The sequence below is a fragment of the Amblyomma maculatum genome, chromosome 3, assembly GCF_055883805.1.
Source record: "Amblyomma maculatum isolate TAMU_Amacu chromosome 3, ASM5588380v1, whole genome shotgun sequence".
In the NCBI taxonomy this organism is placed as follows: Eukaryota; Metazoa; Arthropoda; class Arachnida; order Ixodida; family Ixodidae; genus Amblyomma; species Amblyomma maculatum.
The window spans coordinates 112,164,585-112,189,346 of record NC_139346.1 but is presented as its reverse complement, the minus strand read 5'-3'; the positions used below and the strand labels follow the sequence as shown (position 1 = coordinate 112,189,346).

The window sequence follows — 24,762 nt, the reverse complement described above, 5'->3', positions numbered from 1 at the left end:
CACTTGTGGGTAAACAAACACGCTGTGGGCGAACGTATTCAGCGAATCGGTGCATTTCTGCAGAGTTTAGGGCCCACACACTAAATAGTAAATGGTGTATGTTTACTATGTTTACGTTGAAGCACTCACAAGACGTCATTTGGCTCAAGAGTAGGTCATAATGGCACACGCGCGGCTGCGGAGGTGGCGAGACGGAGACTGCGGCAAATGGGAGGCTCTTGTTCGGTCCGGGTGTGTTAGCAAGGAAGCGCATTGGAATTGCGTTGGTTTTGTGATGATGGGACTGAAACAGCAGCGGTGGCGCATGCTTTCGTGCGCTGGTCGTGGCCAGACTGAACATAGCTTTGCAAAATGCTTTACTAGCTCAAAACAATTAAGGTTGACAAACACGCATGCATATAACAGCAACTTCAAGAGGTACCGCTTCATCACCTCCTGTAATGTCGATATGCTCTCACATCAACGTACGCTTGTTTGGGATTTCCTGTTAGTTTTTGAAAAAAAAATATTGACGGGCAACAGCTTAGCAATCAGCAACACAACACATCCCCCTGTCACCGCTCACACGATGGAAGGAAACGTTGGACATGTGCTTTTTTATATGCAGGAGCACTGGCTGCTTAAGAAGCTGATTCTCATAACGTAAGAATAATATGCTTCTGATTGTATGCTTAAATAATACAGCATGAGATTTCGGCCTCTTTGACAATCTATATAGATGAGTCAGAACAAGTCCGAGGATCACTATAGTTGCGTAATATAGTGAAGACTTGTCAAAGAAAAAAGAATATGCGAATAAAATATTTTTACTGAAAAAAAAAAAAAAGAAACTCTCAGTGACTACCGTCCATGATGTGCATGCAAGATTGTAGCCGACACCGCGAATAGCAGACAACATGGGGATCGTATCTCGTGGTGACGCCAGCGGCCAATGGTGGCCAGACCAGAAAGCTGCTTTCGATATTGATATAAATTCATTTTAAAGCTATCTACTGCACCGAACAACTCAAATTTCGAAGATTTGTAATTTAACATGTGAGGAATGAAATGCAATAATCAGGTTATGCTCAAATGTTAGCTGTCATGACCCCTTTAATAGCTCTTTGTCCAGTGAGTGTCTGTCACCTAAGATTGTGAAGCAGCTTGACGTACGAGTTTACATAATTTGAAGTAACAGTTATTGCAGTTTTTCTCCGTGTCACATGATGTCATACCTGGTGAGGCCTGAAATTTCCTTAAGCAACCTGTAACCAAAACTACAAAAATAAATAAAATTCTAATAACAAACAATTTACTGGGTGCTGGCGAATTTCACTTAGACATCGATGTGTACTAATGTCATACGCACAGCTTCTAACCAAAATTATACTAATTTCATGTCTCTACCACTTTGTGCTGAAGTTCATTGCTCTAGTCAATACACTGCCTATGCGATGCCCTGCATTTTCGCATAGCCTAGCGCGACAACCCATTGATAGCATATGGCAAGCCGCTGTGTAGAAATAAGCTTTCAATGCCGTTTTTCCTTATCGGTTCCATCATTCAACATCAGCTAGAATGTTTTTTTATTGGGAATAGCATTCCCTTCTGAAAGCACAGAAATAAGTGATTTAGTAGAAATTAATGACCATTTGCGCATTAATTACTTGTTGACCAAAGGCTTACATTGACAATAAAAACAAAATAAACTCCAACCGATTTTTTTTCCCTGCACACGAATAATACAACGTAGCAGTGGAAAAAAAGAAATAGCACAGTGATAACTAGCGCATAGGAAATAACGTTCCCCCCCCCCCCCCCCCCCCCTAAGAAAAAGACAAAATTGCATTTCGAAACAGGCATTCAAAAAAGTCCACCAAAAAAAAAGAAGTTGAACTCTCTATTCATTTTTGTGTTCAGTTTCTCTCATAAAATGCATGAAAAGAAATCCAGAAGTTTATACGGAACCAAGCTGTAACCTGCAGTAGCATACAGAGAGAGTTGCTATGGCCAATGGAATCATCAACAAAGTGTGAGCCAAGCATTCACTGTTTTGTACATAGCGCTAATTCATATAGCAGAAATAGGTCACACTGAACCATCCAGGATTATTAAACTAGGTAATGTGTGTGGATGCAGGTTCCCACCATAATAAATACTGCAAAAAAATATATATATATTGTAAAGGAAAACGAGAGACACTTTTGCAAATTACGAGCGCTGCGACGGAGAACAACAACGAGAGAGTAATGACAAGGACAGGCGCTACTATCAACTGAACGTTTATTCGAAGAACACAGATTAAATACTCGCAGAAGACAACCAAAGGCACATGCGCTTCACAGATTTTTCCTAGGTATCTAGATATACAATCTCACATTCTTGGATGCTTACAGATGGTGAGCTCACGCACGTGTCACTGTTCTTATGGATCTGATATGACTCTGACAGTTCTCTAGTCATTTGATCTTTGTGTCTAAACTTAATCTTGGTTTTGTTAAAAAGCGGTAGGCATTTTTTCCTACTAGGCACATTTGACCCACTGGGTTTATTCAAATGACAGTCCCTGTAATGAAGGGCCAAATTGGATGAGGGGGCACTATTCAAACAAGTGTTATGCTGGCGCAGGCGTGTATTAATACATTTGCCGGTTTGCCCTATATAATTTTTCCCACATTTAAAGGTACTTCATACACAACCCCTTCTTCACATGCGACAAAACGCGAATCATGGTCCACTTGGCACGCACCTTTTCTTGTTCTACTTTTTTGTTTCTGATCTCTAGCCCTTCTGTCAACAACCGCACAAATTTTGCCCAGCTTATTAGGAACCGAAAATAACACTTTAACTCCATATCTACTGCCGATTTGCTTAAGCCTGTGGGATAACCGATGGATATACGGAGAGACACTTTATAACCAAAATCACCTCTTGAGGTGCCACTAATAGTTGCGATAAAAAACCAGAACTTGCTTTGTGAGTTTACAAACATTCACCAAGCTTGCACCAATGCTGTGCCTTGAGCTAAGGAAGCGCGTCCCTCCCTCTAAGCTTAGGCAAGCGCTGCGCAGCTGATGCAACTCTTCCTCCAATATTGACCAAACATGCCAAATCGTCAGGAATTCCCTGCACCAAGACATGGCTAGCTGGGTAAGCCACCTTTCATGCCCAGCGCCGCTGCCGGCGACAGAGTTGCCACAACGCACACAGTCAAGTGTTGAGCCGACACAGTTTGCTTCTGAGCCGTGCAGCAGGACAATTTTGGCACCCCTCAATTTCGAGATCTCTGTAAAAAAAACTGCAGCGAACCAAACTAGCAAGAGGAGAGCCCTCACCCTCTTGCTACAAGACATGCTAGGTTCCTTGAAAAAGCTTTTAGTGAAAGGTGAGTCAAACCACAGTACGCAGACAAATAGCACATGCAGGCTGAAAAAGATTTATTAATGCTGGTCATTACGGGTGCCGTGTTGTAGGATTAAGGAAGCCTTAAAAGCTACACTGATAAAAGAATGTAAATATAGTACTTCCTTGAAACTCCTATGATTAAGCCCAAGAAAAAAAAAAAAAAAAAAAACTCTACCGCTTGGAAAATTTGGTTTTAAATATAATTTACAATATGATTGCATTTTTTTCTCAGCAAAGTTGCTTAGCATACAGCTCTGAAATCAGGAGCGCACTGGATTGCAATGAAACCCTTTGCTGTTAAAAATTAATTGCATATTCAAAAGCCAGATTCTGAAGTTTCAACATTTGTTATTTATTACATTTCTAACAAAAAAAACCATCATAGCTACAGCTAAAAATGGGTCATTGCAGCTGCTGCCAAAAAACATTTCAATCAGCTAGAGTCCTTAATTGGCAAATGTTGTGAAAAAAAAAAAATGTTTCATTATGTTTCAACAAAAATGAGTTTATAAAAGCTTTTTAGATCAGTAACTTTTTTTGGAACACGATTTCCATACCAGGATATGCTTTGGTTAGTGTTTCTCCCTCTTGATGTCATTATAGCATCTTCCTGTGTTCTATCTTCTGCACTGGTTTGCTGAATCCACGAGAGCAGAGCAGCTGTGGAATGACATCTAACTCCTTAAGCATCAATTCTTTCTGCATTTCTATCATGAAAGCAGGAACTTTACGATCGCCACCTGTGCAAACAGGCTTTGCACTTGAATATGTTAATGACCACCTCAAACAAACCGTGTTGGTAGAGCGCCTGGCTGCCACTTTGTGCGGAGGCATATATGGGCTAAAACGAGACAACTACCAAGTCAACATACTAGCTCCAATCAGGATGCTAGAAAACTAAGAGTGAAACGGTGCATTGTGAATGAATTTTAGAAGTGGTGCATAAAGTGGGGGAGTAGCCAAAGCTAGATGTGAAAGAAAGCAGTAAAAGAAATTTCTCAATACGTCGGAGACAAATTTACTTAGAGGCCAAGAAATTCTCCGTTAAACAGGCCAAAAGCTTTAACCTCCCAAACGGACATTTCTTTACTTCCTCCTTGTTTTTCTTCTTTACAAAATTCTAGCAAAAGTAGCCTTTTAGTATCAATATCAATGCCTGCTGGCTAAGCAAATATTGGTTTGGAAGAGCCTCACTCGCTGAAAACTGGACACAGAGTAAGACAAAACATTCGACCAGATGGACTCGACAGGAGCTAGAAATGACAGCCTGCTTGTAATGAGCCTGGCTCGTCCAAGTTCACCAGAAAGGGGGTTAAAAACACCATATCCGGGCAAAACAATGTCTTGCACCCCCTTACAGCGATACGCCACTGAATAGGAGGCCTAGGAAGACTCGTTCGGCTGAAGCTGTGCCCAGTGCCAGACAGTGTCTCGACAACGATCAAACAAGGGCGCTTACCGAGGCATAGTTCCTGAGGAGTTGAAAGTCGCTCTGGGAAATGAACTGGCTGTACAGGACTCCCTCGCGATACACGAACCGGTCTCTCTCCAATTCCCAGAGACGCAGCTGGTCCATGATGGTGGCTGGGATCACAGGGGTCTGCAACGTTGGGTGCGCGCATCAGCGAAATCAAGTAACTGCTCGAGGCATCCTTCCACTTGAGAAGGCTGCTTGAAGACTACTTGCCTGCTTGAGAGCCTCAGGATGTGCATACATACGAAGAAACTTTATGATCTGAAAAGAACAAGAAGGAAGGAAAGCCATGTCTGTAAAGTCTGTAAAGTGTTATAGAAAAACAAAAAAGAGCCATGAGGGCCAGGAACCCGGCAGTTAGGGCCGATAAGGGAAAAAATAATTAGGTCGAGTTAACTTTCCTGGACCGCACTGACTGATCAGATAAACCATGAAGTTGTCACAATGCGTTACAACAAACGATACAAATAAAAAGGTGTCACAATTTCCAGCAAAAAAATGATAATAGAAAGAAATAACGAAGACTAATGAGAAACTCTGACCAAGTTCAGTGTTCTTGAGAGAAACTTGATCGTAGCCACACCACGTTAGAGTCAACGATCCATCAGATATTTTTACCAACAAAGTAAAGCCCTTACCAAGAATGTGCAGCCCATCATTTGCAACACCGATATTGCAAATCTCAAGAAAGTAACTGGAACTCTTCAAAGCTTTTGGCCTGCCGTTGTATCCCATGACAAGGCTTTTAATCCAGTGTATTTATTCTGCGGCTGGCAATCCACCGCCCACTCGGGAGGCTAGGAGAATGGTGATTTTTGATATGTTCCATAGGGGACAGCACAGTTCAAATTTTATGCTTTATTTTTTTTTTTCTTGACATGGTACCTTCCACAAGACAATCACAGATGTCAATATGTTAAAACAGTGCTAGAAACACGGACAGATAGAAAGACAAACATACATTGCCGCGTTTCTAGCACTGATTAAACATAATGTCCAACCAACTTGCCCAACAAGCCACTTTGCACAGATGCCAGTGTCTGCAGGGAGGGGGAGGAGGATGGGGGGGGGGGGTCATCACAATGATAATTGGTTCACAGAAAGAGAAAGGCACTGTTACACTTACTTCTGTGGACACCTGAACCGCTCCATAGGGAAACAGAGTGAAAGTAGAAAGAGGGAAAGAGGAGCCATAGCGAAGGGCTACGGAGTAATTTCGACCACCAGGGAATCTTGAATGCGCGCTGACATTGCACAGCACATGGACTCCACTTCGTTTCACCTCCATCTAAACGCAACCGCCGGCGGTCGGGATCGAATCTGGATACTCCGGCACAGTAGCCGGACATCTTACCACAGCACCATCACGGCAGGCATTTTTCAATTTTCGATAGTGGAACAAGTTCTTGAACTTGTGTTCGACACTGATCCAGACAGCGATATCTGCACTGATAAGGATGCTCCTTTCATACAATGGGGAATACCAATATGCGGACAGTGACCGTGATAGTGAAAAGAATTGGCATCTAGCAAAATATCGTCTCCAACTTGGCTAGAAGACCGATGCTAAATGGGAAGTGAAATGGTAGAACACCACCCTAAATGCTGCAGAGAATATGGCAGCATCACAATTTTGACAGGAAATCCCACACAGAATATCTCCGGCACTGTTTTTCTCCATTTCTTTTTTTATTTTCCTTAACAAGTTGCACCTGCTTCCTTCGCGTAAACGGTCCAACTTAGGCATTCTAGGTGACCACAGGTGGCCACCAACTGATTCGGCAAAACAAAACAAAAACACACAGCCATGTCACACCTGATTTGATGTGATGCCGCTACGAAGTGCTTGCCGGACACTCTCCCTTGTCAGTCTGGCAACCACGAGATTGGGAAACCTGCGCAGCACGACAAAAGCATGCCTGGTGAGTGCCATTTGTCTAACTAGAAGCCCATGAAAACTAATCATACGCGCATAGACCTTTTCCCGAACCTCACAGCAACCGGTTTGACTGGGGCTGCCTGGCGGGCGTTTAACTCTTTCCTGTGTTACAAATGTAGCCCAGTTTCCAATATGACAGTGCCTTCACCCCTTCGTGAAAAGGTCTATAAGGGAGAAGTTTCAAATGGTTATCACCTGTACAAAAGTTCACAAAATAGTGCCAGCAGGGCCACCTGGAGTTGAGAATCTGAAATGCAGATAAACAAAATGACATCAGTGCTTGGCCAACTGTACCATTTAACAGACTGTATTGAAAATCCCATGCAAAAGTATAGGAAAGCCGCGTCATATATCGAACTCAATTTTACCGGTCGTTCGATATATCGAACTCCGCATCACGCACTGGAAAGTGTGCCTTCCCCAAAGACGAACGCATCACCCTCGACCGTTTGCCGCATGACGTTTTCAAGCCACGCGCCGAAGGAATGAGAGGGGACAGTTCGGCAACGGCTGGTCTAGGGCAGCACAGCGGCCATTCCCCAAAGGCGCGCGCATCTGCGGTTATCGTTTCCTGCACGCCAGCACGTGATGTTTGCAAGCCATGTGCGCGAATGAACCAGCGAGAACCGATGGGAACGAGAAGGAAAAAAAATGATACGAGCGAAGCGCAAGGGTGTGCCCATTCTTTTGCCGAGCTCTCTCTCCCCTTCCTCTCTTCCGGTCTTAGTTCGCAGTAGCACGCGCTACACATGTGCCAAGCCAGCTCAGCCCGTTTTCAGGCAGAACGTCGGATGCTTCAGCGTGTGTTGTGAACCCTCTGTGCGCAGTGGCTGGTGTGGCTATGGTGCCTGCGGACTTTAAGAAGCGGCAGATCTCTCTCTCTCTCTATCTTTTTTTGCAAAAGCCGTCCATTCTTATCGCTGTGCTGTACGCGCGGCGTAGTGTAAGATATGGCGACTGCGGACGTTAAGGAGTGGCAATCTTTTTTTTTTTTTTTTTTGCGGGAGTCGTTTATCCTTTTATGTATGAATCGAGGAAAGCACGCGGTCTGCTGCGACCATGGCACCGGCTTTTAGCATTTTTCGCGGCAAATAGCATTTGCAGCTATCACGCTTTCCAATGATTTTGTGGCAGTGGACTACACCTACCCAAGCGCAGCGTGATAAATCGAACCAGGCTTGCGCAATCAAGCCATCACAGGCACTCTGCCAAGTTCGCTCCGGCTACCACAGGAGCTATAAAAAGATAAATACACCCTGACGTTATCGCTGCGCAGCATCTTGGCACGCTGCCAAGAAATGAACTGTGGATGAGACCGAAACAGAAACGGAATGGCGCACGCCATCGACATGCAAGCGAAAGCGCTCGCAATTTCTGCTGCGGCGACACAGAAAGAAACCTTGTTTTGAGCTACTGCGGTGGCTGGAGCGGCAGAGGGGCAGAGGACGCAGTTCCAACAAGTTGGAAATTTTTCACTCTGTTGCTGCTGCTCGTCGCTGAGATCGCTCAATCGCTTGCATGTGAGCAAGCTGGCCTGAACGAATTTTTTTTTTTTTTTTTTTTCAAAATTCTCGGATGCAAAAGTAGAGGGTGGGTTCATTATGCAAGTGGGTTGATTACGCGACAACTACAGTATCGTTTTTTTCACATTGTAAGTGCCGTCACAAGCCGGTTTTTGTATATTGAATTATTGATATATCGAACCCTTTTGTGAATCGAGTTCGACATATCCGGGTTCGACTGTATTATGCATAGTGCATTTTAATGTGTCTGTTAGAATGCCTCAGGCAGAGAGGGGCATGCCGATTCAAACTTTCTGTTGGCCAAATTGGTAGTTCCTCTTGACGTAGGGGTTTTGCAGCGCAAACAAGGACAAGAGGGGCTACACGCACATAAATACACAAGTGCTGTTTGTCTGTTACACCTCTTGTCCTTGCCCTTATTTGCGCTGCAAAACCCACCCCTACGACAACGAGCACTTTCCTTGGGCAGAGGCACATTACTTTTTTATTATCTTTGGGTGGCCTCACTATACCATATGTCCATCTGTACATAAACACCTATTTGCTCTCTTTTTACGGCATCTTAATCAACTAAAATTTGTATTCTACCAACAGATGTTGGTATAGGCAGGAGGAGCCACTTTTTTTCTGGTTAATTCAAGGAATCTCTTTGCACCTGGTGGTCAAGAGTAGTTCGCACAGAACTTTCTCGTTCTCTAATTTAAATCTCCGAGGTGCGAACTGCCAATTTTCGACATCCGCATCTTCCTACCCTCGCCAACGTTGCAAATCCTGTGCATCCATTGAGTGGTTTGTGAGTTTTGTGAGCTTTGCCAGTGTTGTCTCGGCTGCTACTGCCGACTTAGTGGTCCCAGAAACTTTGCCATCTGCCACAACAGTGCTTGGTTTTGTGCGTGCGATTTTCGAAACCCACCTGCCTCTCATGACACCCCACTAGCTTTGCCATATTGTTTCACATCCGCAGCTTAATTTAGCACCATGAATCGTTTGTGTGTCAGCTTTTTACGATCACGGTGGTGCTAGTGACCTTCGTGCGTGGTGGGGGCTTTCTCACCACTCCTATGTTAGACCAAGAAATTCGATGCTGGCCCACATCATTTTCAATTCCCAGGTGCCAGCAAAAAACAGCGAGAGCTAATGTTCAGACATGACTTCAGACGACACCATAATCAATTCCGGCATCCAGAAGAAATGGTACATTGTGAGTGGCATTCGACCGAGCACCGAAATCTCAGGTGCAGGTGATGCAAGTATATGTATTGTTTCATGAAACCTTTCTCCATATCCTTGGTGCAGTGATGTAAATGATTACTGTTTTTACTCGCATAATGCTCGCACTTTTTTCATTGTTTCATGAAACCTTTCTCCATATCCTCGATGCAGTGATGTAAATGATTACCGTTTTTGCTCACATAATGCTCGCACTTTTTTCATTGTTTCATGAAACCTTTCTCCATATCCTCGGTGCAGTGATATAAATGATTACCGTTTTTACTCACATAATGCTCGCACTTTTTTCATTGTTTCATGAAACCTTTCTCCATATCCTCGGTGCAGTGATGTAAATGATTACCGTTTTTACTCACATAATGCTCGCACTTTTTTCCGTGGAAAATTGATGCTAAGTTGTGGGATGCGATAATTATGCGGGGAAAATTCTCGAGCAAATGTTTTGGAGCACTAAAAGCAAATTTAAATAGGTGTGGATTGGGATTCGCAGGTCAGCTACTGTAAATATAACGAAAACATTAATTTCAAGCAGAACTTATCCTTGTTATAAAAGTACAGGATAGCAAAAAGCGCAAATTACTAAAGCACTTTATTTACCGCACGCAGACTTCCCGCGTTGCGTGGTATAATGCTCACAGCAGATCGTACAGTTCTACTCTTGATCAAAGACTTGATCCGAGTCCGTGTCGACACTGCAATCGCTGTCTCCGTACTACGCAGAACTCGTTGACGCCGAAGTGCCTGCTGGCAGCGTGGTTGCCATGCTGTAGCCTGTACTTGAAAACTTTTCAGCTTAAAAGTAGCTGTATAATTTGCATACCGCCCCACCGCGATGCGGCACCAAGAACACGGTATACGGTGGAACAAAGCAAGCAACACAGACGGAATGAAGGAACAATGACGAGACGCGGAGACAACTCGCAAAATGGTGACGACTATGAGCATCATGGAGGTAAAGAAAAAAAAAAAAAAAAAAAAGACGAGCGTAACTGATGATGATCTACCCAAGCACGCTATCGCTGCCCGGTAGCGTGTGCACATGACACCAACTAGGTTCAACAGTGCTCCAAAGATGGCGCTTGTTACTACTAACAGACGACTCTTGCGGTGGTAAAATTGGTGATGCGATGATTATGCGAGAAAAAAAAATTTCAATTTTTGACACCCATTGTTGGGGTGTGAGCATTATGCGAGTAAATACGGTAAATGTTATGTGAAGTGGAAGGTGTAGAATATTTTTAATCCGTCGTGTGCGCAGCACGCGGCAGAAAAAAAACTGATTTCTTCAAATAACTCATCTTTGAAGTTAGTGAAATATATTCATTTGAGAGTTTGCTTGTCTACACACATGCCTGCTGCCAAGGTACATCATTTTCATACATTGCTTTGACCACTGGCTTACAGTTGCGAGTTTTTCACTACAACAATATTTCGAAACGACGAACGGTCTTAGGCGGTCCCCTGAGATTCGTTATATCGTGATTCAAGTGTAGCAGGCACTACCAATTCAGGCTTCGCTATTAAGATGGGAGGGTGAGATCAGAATTCAGCCTTTTAGGACCCTTGAATGTCGAGTTGAGCAAAGCTGTCCCGAGACCACACAGGCATGTTCATACAGGGTTTTGTATCTCGCTCCTGGCATCATGGGCAGCGCAACGTAAACAAAACATCATGGTCCTCTTCACGAACATGCCTCTGGCAGGTGATGACAAGACAGCAACAGTGTCAAGTATGTCTACCATCTACCAAGATAAACCATGCTAAAATAGTGCTTTCCACGCATTATGCCAGTTTTAGCCACATTACACATCTGCAATTTTTTTGCTTTTCGCTATACTGACTGATGAGCCCTATGACTCATTCTCACCTTGCGAAACATGCTACCGAATTTGTGCCTACTGCTATGCGTTGCAACGCCAGTGCCAGGTGTGTGTGCGAGCAGAGCCACGCACCGTGAAGAGCCTTACTTGTGTATGCGTACACCCTGTAGTTGGTCTCAACCATGATGTAGCCTGCCTCGTAGCTGCGCAGGTTGGTCTCCCTCAGGCCCGACGCCAGGTTGATGGCAAGCCGCGTCGGGTAGAACCGACCCGACCTGCGCTGGTGAAGGACAGATAACAATACCGCAAACTTTGAGGTCAGACAGCCCACTGCATTTTCGCCAGAATGCGTCACGTGACAAAACCAAAACTGCATTTCGATCTGCGTTATGATCATCTTTGCATGTTTATGCACAACCATGGTACAGCTAAAGCAAAAAAAGGAAAAGAAGGCTATCAAAAATTTGCAGCGGTACCCTAAAGCTGTACCATATTAGTAGCAATGCACATGCATACTAAAGAGAGCATTTTAAAAACACAACAAAACAAATTTTAAAAGGAAAGAACAAAAGAAACCACCTATTCTGAAGGCTGAACCTCAGCCCCTCATAAAACGAGCAAAGACGTCCAGGTTTTGTACCACTGAGCCACAAAGCGAGGCGAAGTGACACACTTTTTCTTTTTTTGCAGTGGACTACTTCCGTGCCTTCGGCTGTGTTGACTGCTACATGTGAAACGTAGTATAGACTACTTGTAAGAATGAATTTGGAGGGGCCAATAAAATTTGTTTGTCGTATCAAAAGTTCCTAACAAAAGCGTCCCTAAAACAAATACAGTATTTTACGTTTTTACCATAAACACTTTCAAAAATTTTCTTGCTTCAACCGCTGGCTCGTTTGCGGTGAAACTGCGCAAAGAGCTCGCGTTTAACGGTACCTAACTTTTGTATCGTGGCAAGTTTTACAATGATTCTTATTCAGCTGAGCCGTGCAAGATGCAAAACCGTAATCACCTGCATAGAAATCGATGCACCAAAGCCTGCAAAAACCATCTTCTCGCTGGAGAGCGTTGGTGGCGCCATCTCTTTACTGCAGTTGAAAGCATCACGACAAGGCACCGATGGTGGCGTTGCAAGACACGCGGGCCTCGCGGGCCGTTTGAATACGCCGTTTGAATACGCCGTTTCAAGCGTTTCGTCTGCTTCAACTGAAAAGCTTTGAACACTGCACCCAACTTAGCCAAGAAATATTGGGTATAACTGATTTAACGTGGATTCACTAATAAAAAGATACTGTTTGATCTTCGTTCTTCTCGGGTGAGTCCATCCAATTCAGCTGATATCGTCTGCTCTTGTGGCTCTCCTGAAATCATGGCAGGACAACATCGCGAACTCCTAAGCTGCATTTTTCTCATTTATTTCGTTATGTTGTGTGGGGTTTTATTATTTTATGGTGCTTTGACATTTTATTTCACTATGGTGGGTATGTGGAACTGCGGTACGCCAACGTTCAAGTGCGAAAGAGAAAGCGACGGCAGTGTTGTGGTTGATTTAGAGATGACGCCACCGACACTCTTTAGCGAGCATATGGCTTTTGCAGTTTGGGATCGTGAATCTCGGCATAGACGATTGCGCATTTACATCATGTACGGCTCATCCAAGTAAGTATTGTTGTTAAACTTGCCACGATACGAACGTTACCGCAGCACACAAGCTCTGTGCGCAGTTTCACTGCAAACGAGCCATCGGTTGAAGCGGGAAAATTTTTTAAATCCTTTATGATAAAAACGCAAAATACTGTATGTGAGCCTGCTAGGATCATCCAAACAGTACACATGAAAACAATCGATAAAATAGCTTATCAACGAAAATTGCATTGGTCTAGTCCTTTTTCTTCCCTGCAATATCTTTCTCGCTCTGTCCCACAGTGGCTCCTAATTTTGTGCTTTTTTTTTTCTATTTTTCCTTTACATCCAAGTTCAAAGGCAACTGGAGCTATAAGCTGGATGTCTCCCTCTGTATGAAATAAAACCAGTGAGCACATTTTGCGCATACGCGTTTTTTTAATCCGCGGAAGATAATGCGCAGTACGCAACACACATGCGATTTTCCACACCATCTGAAAATCTCGCTTCCCAAGAAACATTCTCCTAAAGGACAGCTTTCCCTCAGTTTCCCACAACAATGTCTACAAGGCACCTTTCAGGTGTGCTTTCTTGTGCAAAAACATGTTAAACTTTTTTTTTACCTTGATGGTGCAATGTGAAGGTCACCCCTTGAGTGCCAATGTGCAGGGTTGCCATGTTCACAGCCACGTGCAACACAGTTCGTCTTAACCGAATTTTTTTTTCTTACATAAAGTTCCATAGGAAACCAACGAATGAACTTACACCATTCATATCTGAGAATCCATCTTAACTGAGTTCATCCTAACGGGAGTGTAGTGTATCATGACCTATAGTGAGAAGCAAGTTACTACAGTTTTAATTGAAAAACAGTAACAGATATTGGCAATGTGGTAATAAAATTAGGTTGTTCAACGAGAACCTAACAACAAACATGGTGCTTGAATGCAGGCATCGGACACGAATTTGATACAGAAGAATGATGTTATCAGAAAAATAAAGAAAGAAACATGATAGACAATGCAATGGTAAAGAGTGCTGGGGGAACATGAGTAACAGAGATTAATTACTTATTGTTCACGCTGGTCTGGTTAAAAAAAAAGTGATGCCAGCTTTCGTTACATTTAAGAAGAGACACTGCAGCTGCACAACTCCTGGGCTAGTGGTCTTGCTAATTATGAGCAAGGTGAATTAGGCCCAGTGTCAGTAAAATGCGGCACAAGAGAATGGTTTGGTTTGTGGGGTTTAACGTCACAATGCAGCTCAGGCCATAAGAGACACTGCAGTGGAGGACTCCGGAAATTTCGAAATGCCTGGGGTTCTTCAACGTGCACTAACATGGGTTCCAAGCAATACACAAGACAGAAAACATGCAACATACGTATGCTAATGCACAGCACAGCTGTAACACTGAAAATGGTGGTGTCAGTGGCATGCCAATTGCTGTACGAATTCAAGCATAACAGCCCTTTCATAGCAACTCTGTATACTGCAATAACAGCAGTCCTACATGGATGCTTATACTTTCTCCTGTAAAAAGCTGCAGTGCAGCAGGGGGTAACTGGGACTTGCTAGTGCAAACTCCGGTCAGCTCGTCAGTGCAAAAGGTGACGAGAATGAGACCTTGCCCTATTTTGACACCAAAGTATACATTTTCCGCGCCTCTTAATGATACACAATGTTACTGCTCATTCACTTTTCAACAGAGCGGTATCGGATTCGAGCTGCCCGTTGACGGATGTTGTCACTGGTTCTGCCCGAATCCAGTCATTATGAATGTGCTGACATGCCTGAAAGGGACACTGTGGACTAACGTTGAACTGCACTGACAAATTATGACAATCAAAGACACTACTATTACTGAAAATGAAGATTTTGTAAGGCAGATAAGAAGAAAACAACAATGTTCTAATACAGGTGTTTGGTTTGGTTTGGACGTGACTCATTGTCCCAAAGCGGCTCACGCTATCAGAGATGGCTTTAGTGGAGGGCTCCTGAAATTTCGACCACTTGGGCTTCTTTAAAATACACTGAAATTGCACAGCACACGAGCGACTTTTCTTTCGCTTCCATCGAAAAGTGGCCACTGTGGCTGGGATTCGATTCTGCAACTTTAGGAGTTGGGCGCCCTAACCACTGCACCACCGGCATACAAGTGTCACTACCCCCAGCCGTCTACTGAGATCAAAACAGATTATTGTGGGTGGGTCCCTGACGCTGTGCAATGATGGCATTTGTTTGTTTTGTGTACAGGGTCCCTTTCAGTGCAGGTAAACATAAAACAGACAGAAAGAGGCACAAAATAGGTTTTCACTATGAACAGAAGCTCGACACCGCTGTCCTCGCCAACCCTTCAACGAAACCAGAAAAATTTCACAGCATAGATTCCAAGTTTTGGTTTCGAAATAAGTTGTGTTTAACACAAGTGTTGAGAACAGGTAGTGTCTCACCGACCCGATCAAACCTGCAGACTGCGGAAGCTTTGCTTTTCTCAAAGATTCTAACACATGACACATTCCTGTCTTGGGGTCACATGCCAGGCAGCAAACACTGAGATGCACACTCAGAGCAAAGCGCAAAGTGGACAAAAAAATAGCAATTTGAAAAGCTGGCTCCACCAAATGTTGAACTAACAAGGGCTCCGTTTCTCGCACTGTCACAATAGCACTTAATGCTGCGAACGCTAGCAAACACAAATGACTTGCTCAAAAAAAATCAGCCGCAAAATTATTCCACGTCTGCAGAAACAATATTTTAGGGCCTTTTCAGCTCCCCTTGGTTTATGCCTTCACGCTTTTGACATTTGCTGAAGATCTTATATTAAAACTTCGTGAGACGCTTAAACTAAATCTTTTTTAGTTGCATAAGGTCTCGGGAGTTGTTCATCTCAACAATAATGTTGAGCAAACATAAATCCTTTACGATAACAAAGTTCCATTCACAGAATAAACTTCTCCCTCCATTTTAGAGCTAAGTGTCTGTACTACGCCTTTAAACAGCCTTGCCTTCAGCATACCAGTAACCAATTTAATTGCCCATTACAGACAAAAAGAGAGAGAGAGAAAAAAAGAAAGCAGTGAGACAAACTCACCTTTCTTTGATAGACGAGCCCAAACTCCCTCAGGTGCTGCAGGAACACAAGCAGGGACTCCGACATCCCTTCAGTGCTGTAGTCCTTAAAAAAGAAAAAGACAGCAGCGTTCTAGTCACCTCACTAATCACAAACAAGGGTTAGCTAACCAACAAGGTACGTTGTGGAAGATCAGCAGTAACACTATAGCCTCGAACGAGTGGACAGAATCAACATCTAGCTACACCTAGCCTCTAAGCTGTTCTTTTGTTATAATATAAGCACTGATGTGACCAGTATACCAACACAGAATGTCATAACAAAAAGCGTGTGCAGCAAAAGCCTGTCATCGGAAAACAGCAATTTTCTTCTAGAAAACTGAATTTAGTTACTCTGGCTGTTTCAACAACCTTGATCATTCCTCTTTCACAAGTAAAGCAAAGTCAGAAATAATAAAGAAACTATTTTTAAAAAATTTGAAAGCAATGTGCCGGCTATGAGAGCTGAAGATACGACCTATTTTCAAGTACATGATGCATCAAATCATGCCGTCACCCGCAGTCAAGCTTGTGCAAGCAGTTGGGCGTCTGCATTTTTTTTTAAAAGCCAGCTTTGTCACTTCACACTCCTAGGATGTAATAATAAAAATATTTTAAATGTCAATAGTGAGCTCTCTTTCACTTCACCCTTTAATAACTTTTAATCGTGTTTTTCTCAACCGGGAGACCCTCGATCGTTTGCTGCGCGACACCACGTGACGTTTTCAAACCAAGTGCGGAAGGAATGAGAGAGCGATGGTTCGACAACACCTTATCTAGAGCATTGCTGTGCCATGGATAGTATGTTTTCAACAAACACACGCAGATCTGCTATGATCGTTAAACATGTGGCACCCCATATGCAACATTTGCAAGGCAAGTGTGCTAAAGAATGACAGGCAGGCAATTTGGCAACAGCCAATATGGAGAAGATGCAGACAATGCAGCCGTCGTGTTGGGGAGAGGGGAAACAACGCGAAGGAGCAAAGTGCAAGGGTAGCAAGTGTGCGCCATGTTCTTTCTTTCCTCCATAGGTGTTTAAGAACATGGAGAAAAAAATTCTGCTGAGGCTTCTCTCCACCCTTTCTCCCATATTTTCTGTCTTCCTTCACAACCGCACACACTGTGCAAGCACTGAAAAGCTCTGAAAGATGAAATATTGGTCACATTCCCCAGTGTTTCCTCCGAAGGCTCTATTAGGGAGGGGGGGGCAGGTGACTGCTTTAGTGTAAAAGCCAGGTCAGAATGTGGTGGCAGGCAGAAAAACGTCAGATGCTTTCTCCTGTGCACCTGTGTGCGAAAAAGCGAACATACTGAAGTTCTAATGTGCCTGAACTGAACTAAAAACAAATGTCCTACGGGTAAAGTAAGCGCAAACAAAGAGACAAACACAAGAGAGGAGACAAGACAACGGCTTGAGAATGCAGGCTTCCCCCAGTCAGTCATGACGGGGGTAGTGGAGTCGCTTCTTCAAAAAGTAAAAGGAAAGAAAAACAAACAGTCGAATCCTGAAACCGAAATAAATAGGCCAGTGGTTATTCCCTATAGCCATCGGGTAGCCCAATAACTTGAAAAAAGTAGCCTCCAAGTTTAAGGTACCAGTAGTTTTCTCTGCCCCCTGTAAGCTGGCCGCGTTGTGTCCTCGTATAAACTCAGAGAAACAGAAAGACAGAACATGTGGAACAAAGCATGGGCATAGGTACGTAGAGTGCAATGAAGGGGTTATATATCAGGTTCCTCTCACTTGTGGTAAGACGTACGTTGGGCAAACGGGGCGCTGTTTGAATGAAAGGTTAAGGGAGCATGAACGGTCAATGAACACTGGAACGGGGTCCAATCTGCCGCTGCATTGTAAGGACTGTGATCGCCAGTGCAAACCCATTTTAGAAAGAATGGTGGCTTTGGACCAAAGCCGCGAACGTGTTGCCTGCGAACTAAAGGAGGCTTTTTGGATTAGAAAGACAGGCCAAAATTGTGTTAGCGATGCCTCAGTTTCCCTGTATAAGAGTGAGGAATGTTTTTTGGAAAAATTTGGCTGAACAGAACAAGAATACGAGGTGTGCGACTATGTACTGTGTGTATCCAGAAGACGAAACCTTTGGTGAATGCTTACGCTGGTACATGTGTCCGTTCTGGGTTGTATGTTTTCGCGTGCTTTTTATGTCGTCTTCACTTATCAGCATTTCACTGGGTCCCATCATCATAGAAGTTTTGTTTGCCTGTTTGTGGTGGCACAAGGTGCTTACAGTGCTTAAAGCATTGAAGAAGGTTTAGGATGTTACATGATTTCTCGGGGTTGGGTTTTTTAAGTTCTGCTCACTTCTTATTCATTCCATCATGTTACTTTGGCCCTTTACACCACGTGTCATTTTGTTTTTAAAGTTATCTGTGTTTTTATCGGTTTTAGTCCACCCTATGGTAAACATGGAATTTATTGTTTATTGTTTTTTTTTGTTCTTTGTCCTTTTACGTACCATGTGTCGATTTGTTGTTTTTAAAGAGTAAGGTGTTTTTATCGGGTTTAGATCAACCTAGGTTGAACATGGAATTTTATGTTAGATAATATTGCCTTCTGACGCGTAAGGAGCCGCGATAGGTGGTGTGACGATGTCCTTATATATTGTGTGTCGATTTTAATAAAAGAATCAGTTGCCAGTAGCATGTTGTCTTATCTCCTCTCTTGTGTTTGTCTCTTTGTTTGCGCTTACTTTACCCGTACGATCATGAACCAACTAGCCCAGCAACAAGTTTTACTTCAGTATAAAAACAAATGTTCCTAAGTAAGTCTGCCGAAAGACAACGGGGCTCAGTTGAACAGTCCTCTACTCTCCATGCTTCGATTGAATGTAAAGGCTGTAGCCTAGGCCAATTATCATGCACATCAAACGAGCAGGGTGCCATTTTCTCAAATATATCCCTGACCCTTTGCACAGATTTGTTACAGACAGGGTGCACAACTGTGTGTACAAATGTTGATAACAGTGTGTCAAAGAGCTCTAACAGGTCCATAAATCCATAACTGTCAAATCCAACACAAACAAATTAAAAGTCGCCTTACCTTGCCTAGTGTGAGAAAGCTGAGCTGGAACAGGAATGTGAGGCATTCCACTAAGTTTAAACCACGTGACTGCAAAGAACGAAAGATAGTATTATAACACTAGTTGGCCACAGTAATTTGCCAACCATGGCCGCTAGCATCAGACAGAGAAGTCAAAGAGTTTACACAAATCCCAAAAGTTGTGGCCAGAGATGTAGTTAAAGAAGTAAAAATATTATAGTGAAACCACCACAAGGCAACACAGTCAGATAAAAGAGACAGCACAAAAAATTACACCAACAGTATAGTTATACTAGTACTTAAAAAAATATGTTAATTTGCATCCTCTTATTTCAGCTGTTACTGTATATAGTCGATTGCCATATATAACTAAGCATTTTTATTCGAGGTAGTTTTGGCTAATCTGTGAGTCAACATCACTAGATCACCTGGTCAGCTTTTGCAAACACCATTGGGATTCCGCGCCAAAACTCTGCCCCTTTCCACTACCCCACGCAAGGTGGCGCTTCCTCCACTGTTAGCCCGGTCGCACGATTGTTGCAAAGCAAGCCCTCACCCAGTGTTTAACTCTTTCCCTACCGCACCCACTGAGCATCGTTAGCCAGCTAACGATGACTTCACGCACTGATTTTGAACCCTTTCGTGCCATCACACTATACTATCTAGTGTGTAGCCGGATAACTGACTTTTCGATTTTTTGATGCTGTTTACATTTTTCCCACGAAGCGGCTATTTTTGGCGCGCTCCGAACTCGCGGCAGTGTCTGAGTCACATGTGAGAATGGCGGCATCCGCATCGACATCGCGTGCTTCGAAACGTCACAAATCTGATGACTATGCACCATCTACGATAGATGTTATCGATGATCCAAGCAGAAACGACTCTGAAGATGCTGCTAATTATCGTCAGTGAACCTTTCCGCATAGCTCACGGACACGCTACGCCATCTAGTGTGTAGTGGGTAATTGAAGCTTAGATTTTGTTGCTGCGTAATTTTTTCCCACGAGGTGGCTATTTTTTAACGGGCTCCAAGCCCGCGGCATCATCGGAGTCGCATGCGAGAATGGCTGCATCTGCATCGACGACGCACACTCGAAATGTCGCAAATCTGACGATTCCGCACTGTCTACGACAGATTTTATCGATGACCCAAGCAGCAGTGACTCTGGAGATGCTGCCTTATCATCAGAATTCAATTTTGACCTCGGTAACAATGGAAACCAGCCCATAACATCGGCGGCCACATTTTGTTGGCCTGTTTGCATGCACCTGGGACCGCTTTGGATGCTTTTCTTTTTTTTTGTTGCTCTTCGTGTCACTCATCTCATTCCCAGGGTGTCAACATCATTTGGGCACCATATCTTGCCTCCCGCAAAACAGAGAGTGGCGTTCTGCCCAACAAGGGAACCGGGCAGCCGTTTCAGCATGGCGCTCTGCAGCGACCCTTGTTGATTGCTCATTATGCATCAAGAACACTATTCAATACTAATTTTATTTTTTGATTGGGAGTGGCCTGTATAATGCTCTGCATTTCGTACATCTCGAAAAATTATTTACATTTTTGTCGTTTCATTTACAAGTGCCTTTCGTCCAGTTTTGTTAAATTTTTTTTGTAAAATATGGTTTTTGGAAAATTATATTGTGTGTTAAAACCCACAACTTATATTCAAAGTTGTATGCCTAAAAAGCAAATCTATTTAGCTTTCTTTTCGTATATTCTATAAAATTTTAGACATGATAGCTTTTACAGAAAAAAAATCTACTGAAACCTGCAGAAAAGGCCATTTTGCCCATAGCAGCGAAATTCAAGCAGATACAGTCGAACCCGGATATATCGAACCCGGTTATATCGAATTTTGGTTATATCGAACTCAGGGAATATCCCCTTGAAGATCCCATGTAAAAGTATAGGAAAGCCGCGTCATATATCAAACTCAATTTCACCGGTCGTTCGATATATCGAACTCCGCTCCACGCACTGGAAAGTGTGCCTTTCCCAAAGACCAGCACATCACCCTCGGCCGTTTACCGCATGACGTTTTCAAGCCAAGCGCGAAAGTAATGAGAGGGGACAGTTCGGCTAGAGCAGCGCCGCGCCCATTCCCTAAAGGCGCGCGCATTTGCGGTTATCGTTTCCCGCGCGCCAGCATGTGACGTTTGCAAGCCATGTGCGTGAATGAACCAGAGAGAACCGGTGGGAACGAGAGGGGAAAAACGCGACAGAGCGAAGCGCAAGGGTGTGCCCATTCTTTTGCCGAGCTATCTCTCTCCTTCCTCTTTCCCGGCCTTCGTTCGCAATAGCACGCGCTACGCATGCGCAAGCCAGCTCAGCCCGTTTTCAGACAGAACGTCGGACGCTTTCTCCAGCGTGTGTTGCGAATCCTCTGTGCGCGATGGCTGATGTGGCTATGGCGCCTGCGGAAGTTAAAGCGGCAGATTTTTTTTTTTTTTTGTTTGCGAGAGTCTTCTATTTTTATCGTTGTGCTGCACGCGCGGCGTAGCATAAGATATGGCGTTACGAAGCGGCATTTTTTTTTTTTTTTTTTTTGCGGGAGTCGTTTATTCTTGCATGTATGAATCAACGAAAGCACGTGGTCAGCTGCTGCAGTTATGACGCCCGCCCCAAGCGCGGCGTGATAAATCGAACCAGGCTTGTGCAATCAAGCCATTATGGGCACTCGGCCAAGTTCGCTCCCTGCCACAGCAGGAGCTATCAAAAGATAAACACGCCCCGACATTATCGCTAAGCAGCATCTTGGCACGCTGCCAAGAAATGAGCTGTGGATGAGAGGACCGAAACAGAGTGCGACATGCAAGCGAAAACGCTGGCGATTTCTGCGCCCGCGACACAGAAACCTTGTTTTGAGCTGCCGTGTTGGCTGGAACATCAGAGGGATGCAGTTCCAAGTTGGAAATTTTTTGCTCTATCGCTGCCGCTTGTCGCTGAGGTCGCTTAATCGCTTGAATTTGAGCGAGCTGGCCTTAACGCTTTTTTTTTTTTTTAAATTCTCGAGTGAAAAAGTGGAGGGTGGGTTCATTATGCGAGTGAGTCGATTACGCGACAAATACGGTATCGTTTTTTCGCATCGTAAGTGCCGTCCCAAGCCGATTTCTGTATATCGAATTATCGATATATCGAACTATTTCGCGATCCCCTTCGAGTTCGATATATACGGGTTCGACTGTAATTGCGCTCCAGGGGAATCGCGCTAGTAACGATAGGTAAATTCGATTGTCCAGTCTCAGACTAGATAATTGCGCTTCAGGGAAATTGCGCCAGTAACAATAGGTAAATTCGATTTTCCAGTCTCTGACTACTAGCTGTCAGGTCTCGGCTTCCGCCCTGGCAGGAAGCAGCATGTGGTCACATGACCTTGCTAGCTCCTTCCATCGTTTGCTTTCAGCAGACTATGCCAACGATCATGTCACCACGACTCAGTTCTTTCACAGTGACGCCATGCGTTGCATTCAAAAGCTAACGAGAGTGCTTGAAAAGACGTTTACAATAAGCGTTTGCTGCTTTAGTACACAGCAGTACGCTTGCGACGCTTTCAGACCTGTGCGCTGAAAAGATTGCGAAATAGGTGAAGAACTTGACAGCACGAACAAAAATCAGTGTTTGGGGCTCTCTGGACACTTCCGTCAGTGCAGAAAGTCTGTACAAGAAAACAAGATGCAAAGATAGAGCTTGTGTCATTATTTAGTGCACAATATCGTATGTAGGAACGAAAAAGTACTCAGAAAGCGCTCGAAGTCTAACTCAAAATGGCCGGCAGCCCGGGAGCTTTACTTGTGGGAGGGGCTTCTGGGCTGCCCGAGGAAAATCGAACGCCGGACAGCTGTCCGCAAGCAGTCCTGGACTGATAATCGAATGTACCCAATATTTCCTGGAGACTGCTCAAGCACTACTTTTTAGCAGTAGTAGTAAAGCAGTTTATTGCAAAAATAGCAGAATTAGAGTGCAAAAAACGTGCCATTGAAGCTGCGGGAACGACTGCATGCGAACAAGATGTGGTTAAGATTCCTCAATCGGTACATGGAATCCTTATCCACACAGCTTTGAAGATGAACTAAGTCCGTGTTCTTTGACAGGGCATCGGGCGTTGCTTTTTTAATTCAGTTTTGCCCCTAATTACTGTCAGCGGCGGGCCACGCAACACCAGTAACCGAATGTCGCGGAAAACACTAGCCCAAACCGAAAGCCAAGAACCACTGGCTAGGATGACTGTACATCTGTGAAAGCTTGCCGTTTCTGGTTATAAAACTTGACGAATGATGGCATTAGCGAATGTACGTCATACTAAACGCGATTTCCTCAAGCCATAGAAAAAACAATTGTATTGGCAGTGCACGTTTTACAAGCTAGAATCACAACAGGGACACTTTGTTTGTTACAGCCACCTTTTACTTGCTCCCTAGCCGGCAGTTTGCAGTAATTGGCAGGTGAATGACGACATACGCTCAGTACAGGCGAACCGAATCGTTTTAGAACTGGAACCCTTTTTTGTATTAGCTAGGAGGGGATACACCTTTGTAGTGCCTTGCAAACTAAGCTGTGTCACCACAAGGTCACCATGCAAATACATCTAATGTTGTTCACAAGGTTCCCCCTGTCGTGCGGTTGCTCCTACATAGGACAATCTAGGCGCTCTTTTAATGAGCGTGCTCTGGTGCAGGAGGGACCCATAAGCACCAGCACAGGCAGTCTGACACTGCACTGCAAGAACTGCGACAGCAAAGGATACTTAGTAAATATCCTTTGCTGTCGCAGTTCTTGCAGTGCAGTTTTTTTTCTGGATAAGGTAAATATTATTTACCTTATCCAGAAAAAAAATTCCTATCACAACTGCATTAGCTCTGCACGTTTATCACTATCAAGAAAAGCGATTGAAATCTTAAAGACACACCAGAACACTTCAGCAGTCGTAATGCACACGCGTCCTGTTGCTATTTCTGCTTCGTTCACAATACCGTTTGTGCTTGTTCCTTATTTTGTTATTTACACGATTCCCTGTTTTCAAATAAATTCAGCTAGAAGTATGCAATCTGTGTGTGAGTGTTGGTGTATTTTTCCTACCAGTCTTCTCCACGCGGTTCTAATTTTGTGGAACTATGAATTGATAAGCCTAATTTCATGCCTTACCCCCAGAAAATGTTAGTACATGCACCAACTTCATGTAATGCAGCAAACAACCGTTAACAACCCTTATTACACTCAACATCTTAGCTGTACATGGGTGGTCTATGCGCCCTTCCTTGAAGCTCCGGTAAATATATATACAAGTGTGTTCAGATAAGAACAATAATAGCGGTTATTTTGTTATTTACACGATTCCCTGTTTTCAAATAAATTCAGCTGGAAGTATGCAATCTGTGTGTGTGTTGGTGCATTTTGCCTTCTAGTCTTCTCCATGTGGTCCTGAATTTTGTAAAACTATGAATCGATTAGCCTAATTTCATGCCTTACCCCCAGAAAATGTTGGTACATGCACCAACTCCATGTAATGCAGCAAACAACCGTTAACGACCCTTATTACACTCAACATCTTAGCTGTAGCATGAATGGTTTATGCACCCTTCCTTGAAGCTCCGGTAAATATATA

General features: G+C 43.8%; 1 protein-coding gene across 1 annotated transcript in view; it reads right to left on the bottom strand.

Moving 5' to 3' along the window:
• The window catches only part of mrn (general transcription factor IIH subunit 4 marionette), a 49,295-nt gene that overhangs the window by 5,748 nt on the left and 18,785 nt on the right, over positions 1–24,762 (bottom strand). The window contains exons 7-13 of the mRNA XM_084597884.1: positions 19,160–19,228; positions 16,085–16,168; positions 11,518–11,650; positions 6,993–7,044; positions 6,675–6,753; positions 5,072–5,119; positions 4,844–4,984 (exon numbers count right to left, since the gene is read on the bottom strand). Coding sequence (XP_084454010.1) covers positions 4,844–4,984; positions 5,072–5,119; positions 6,675–6,753; positions 6,993–7,044; positions 11,518–11,650; positions 16,085–16,168; positions 19,160–19,228 — 606 coding nt within the window. The remainder of the gene's footprint in view (positions 1–4,843; positions 4,985–5,071; positions 5,120–6,674; positions 6,754–6,992; positions 7,045–11,517; positions 11,651–16,084; positions 16,169–19,159; positions 19,229–24,762) is intronic.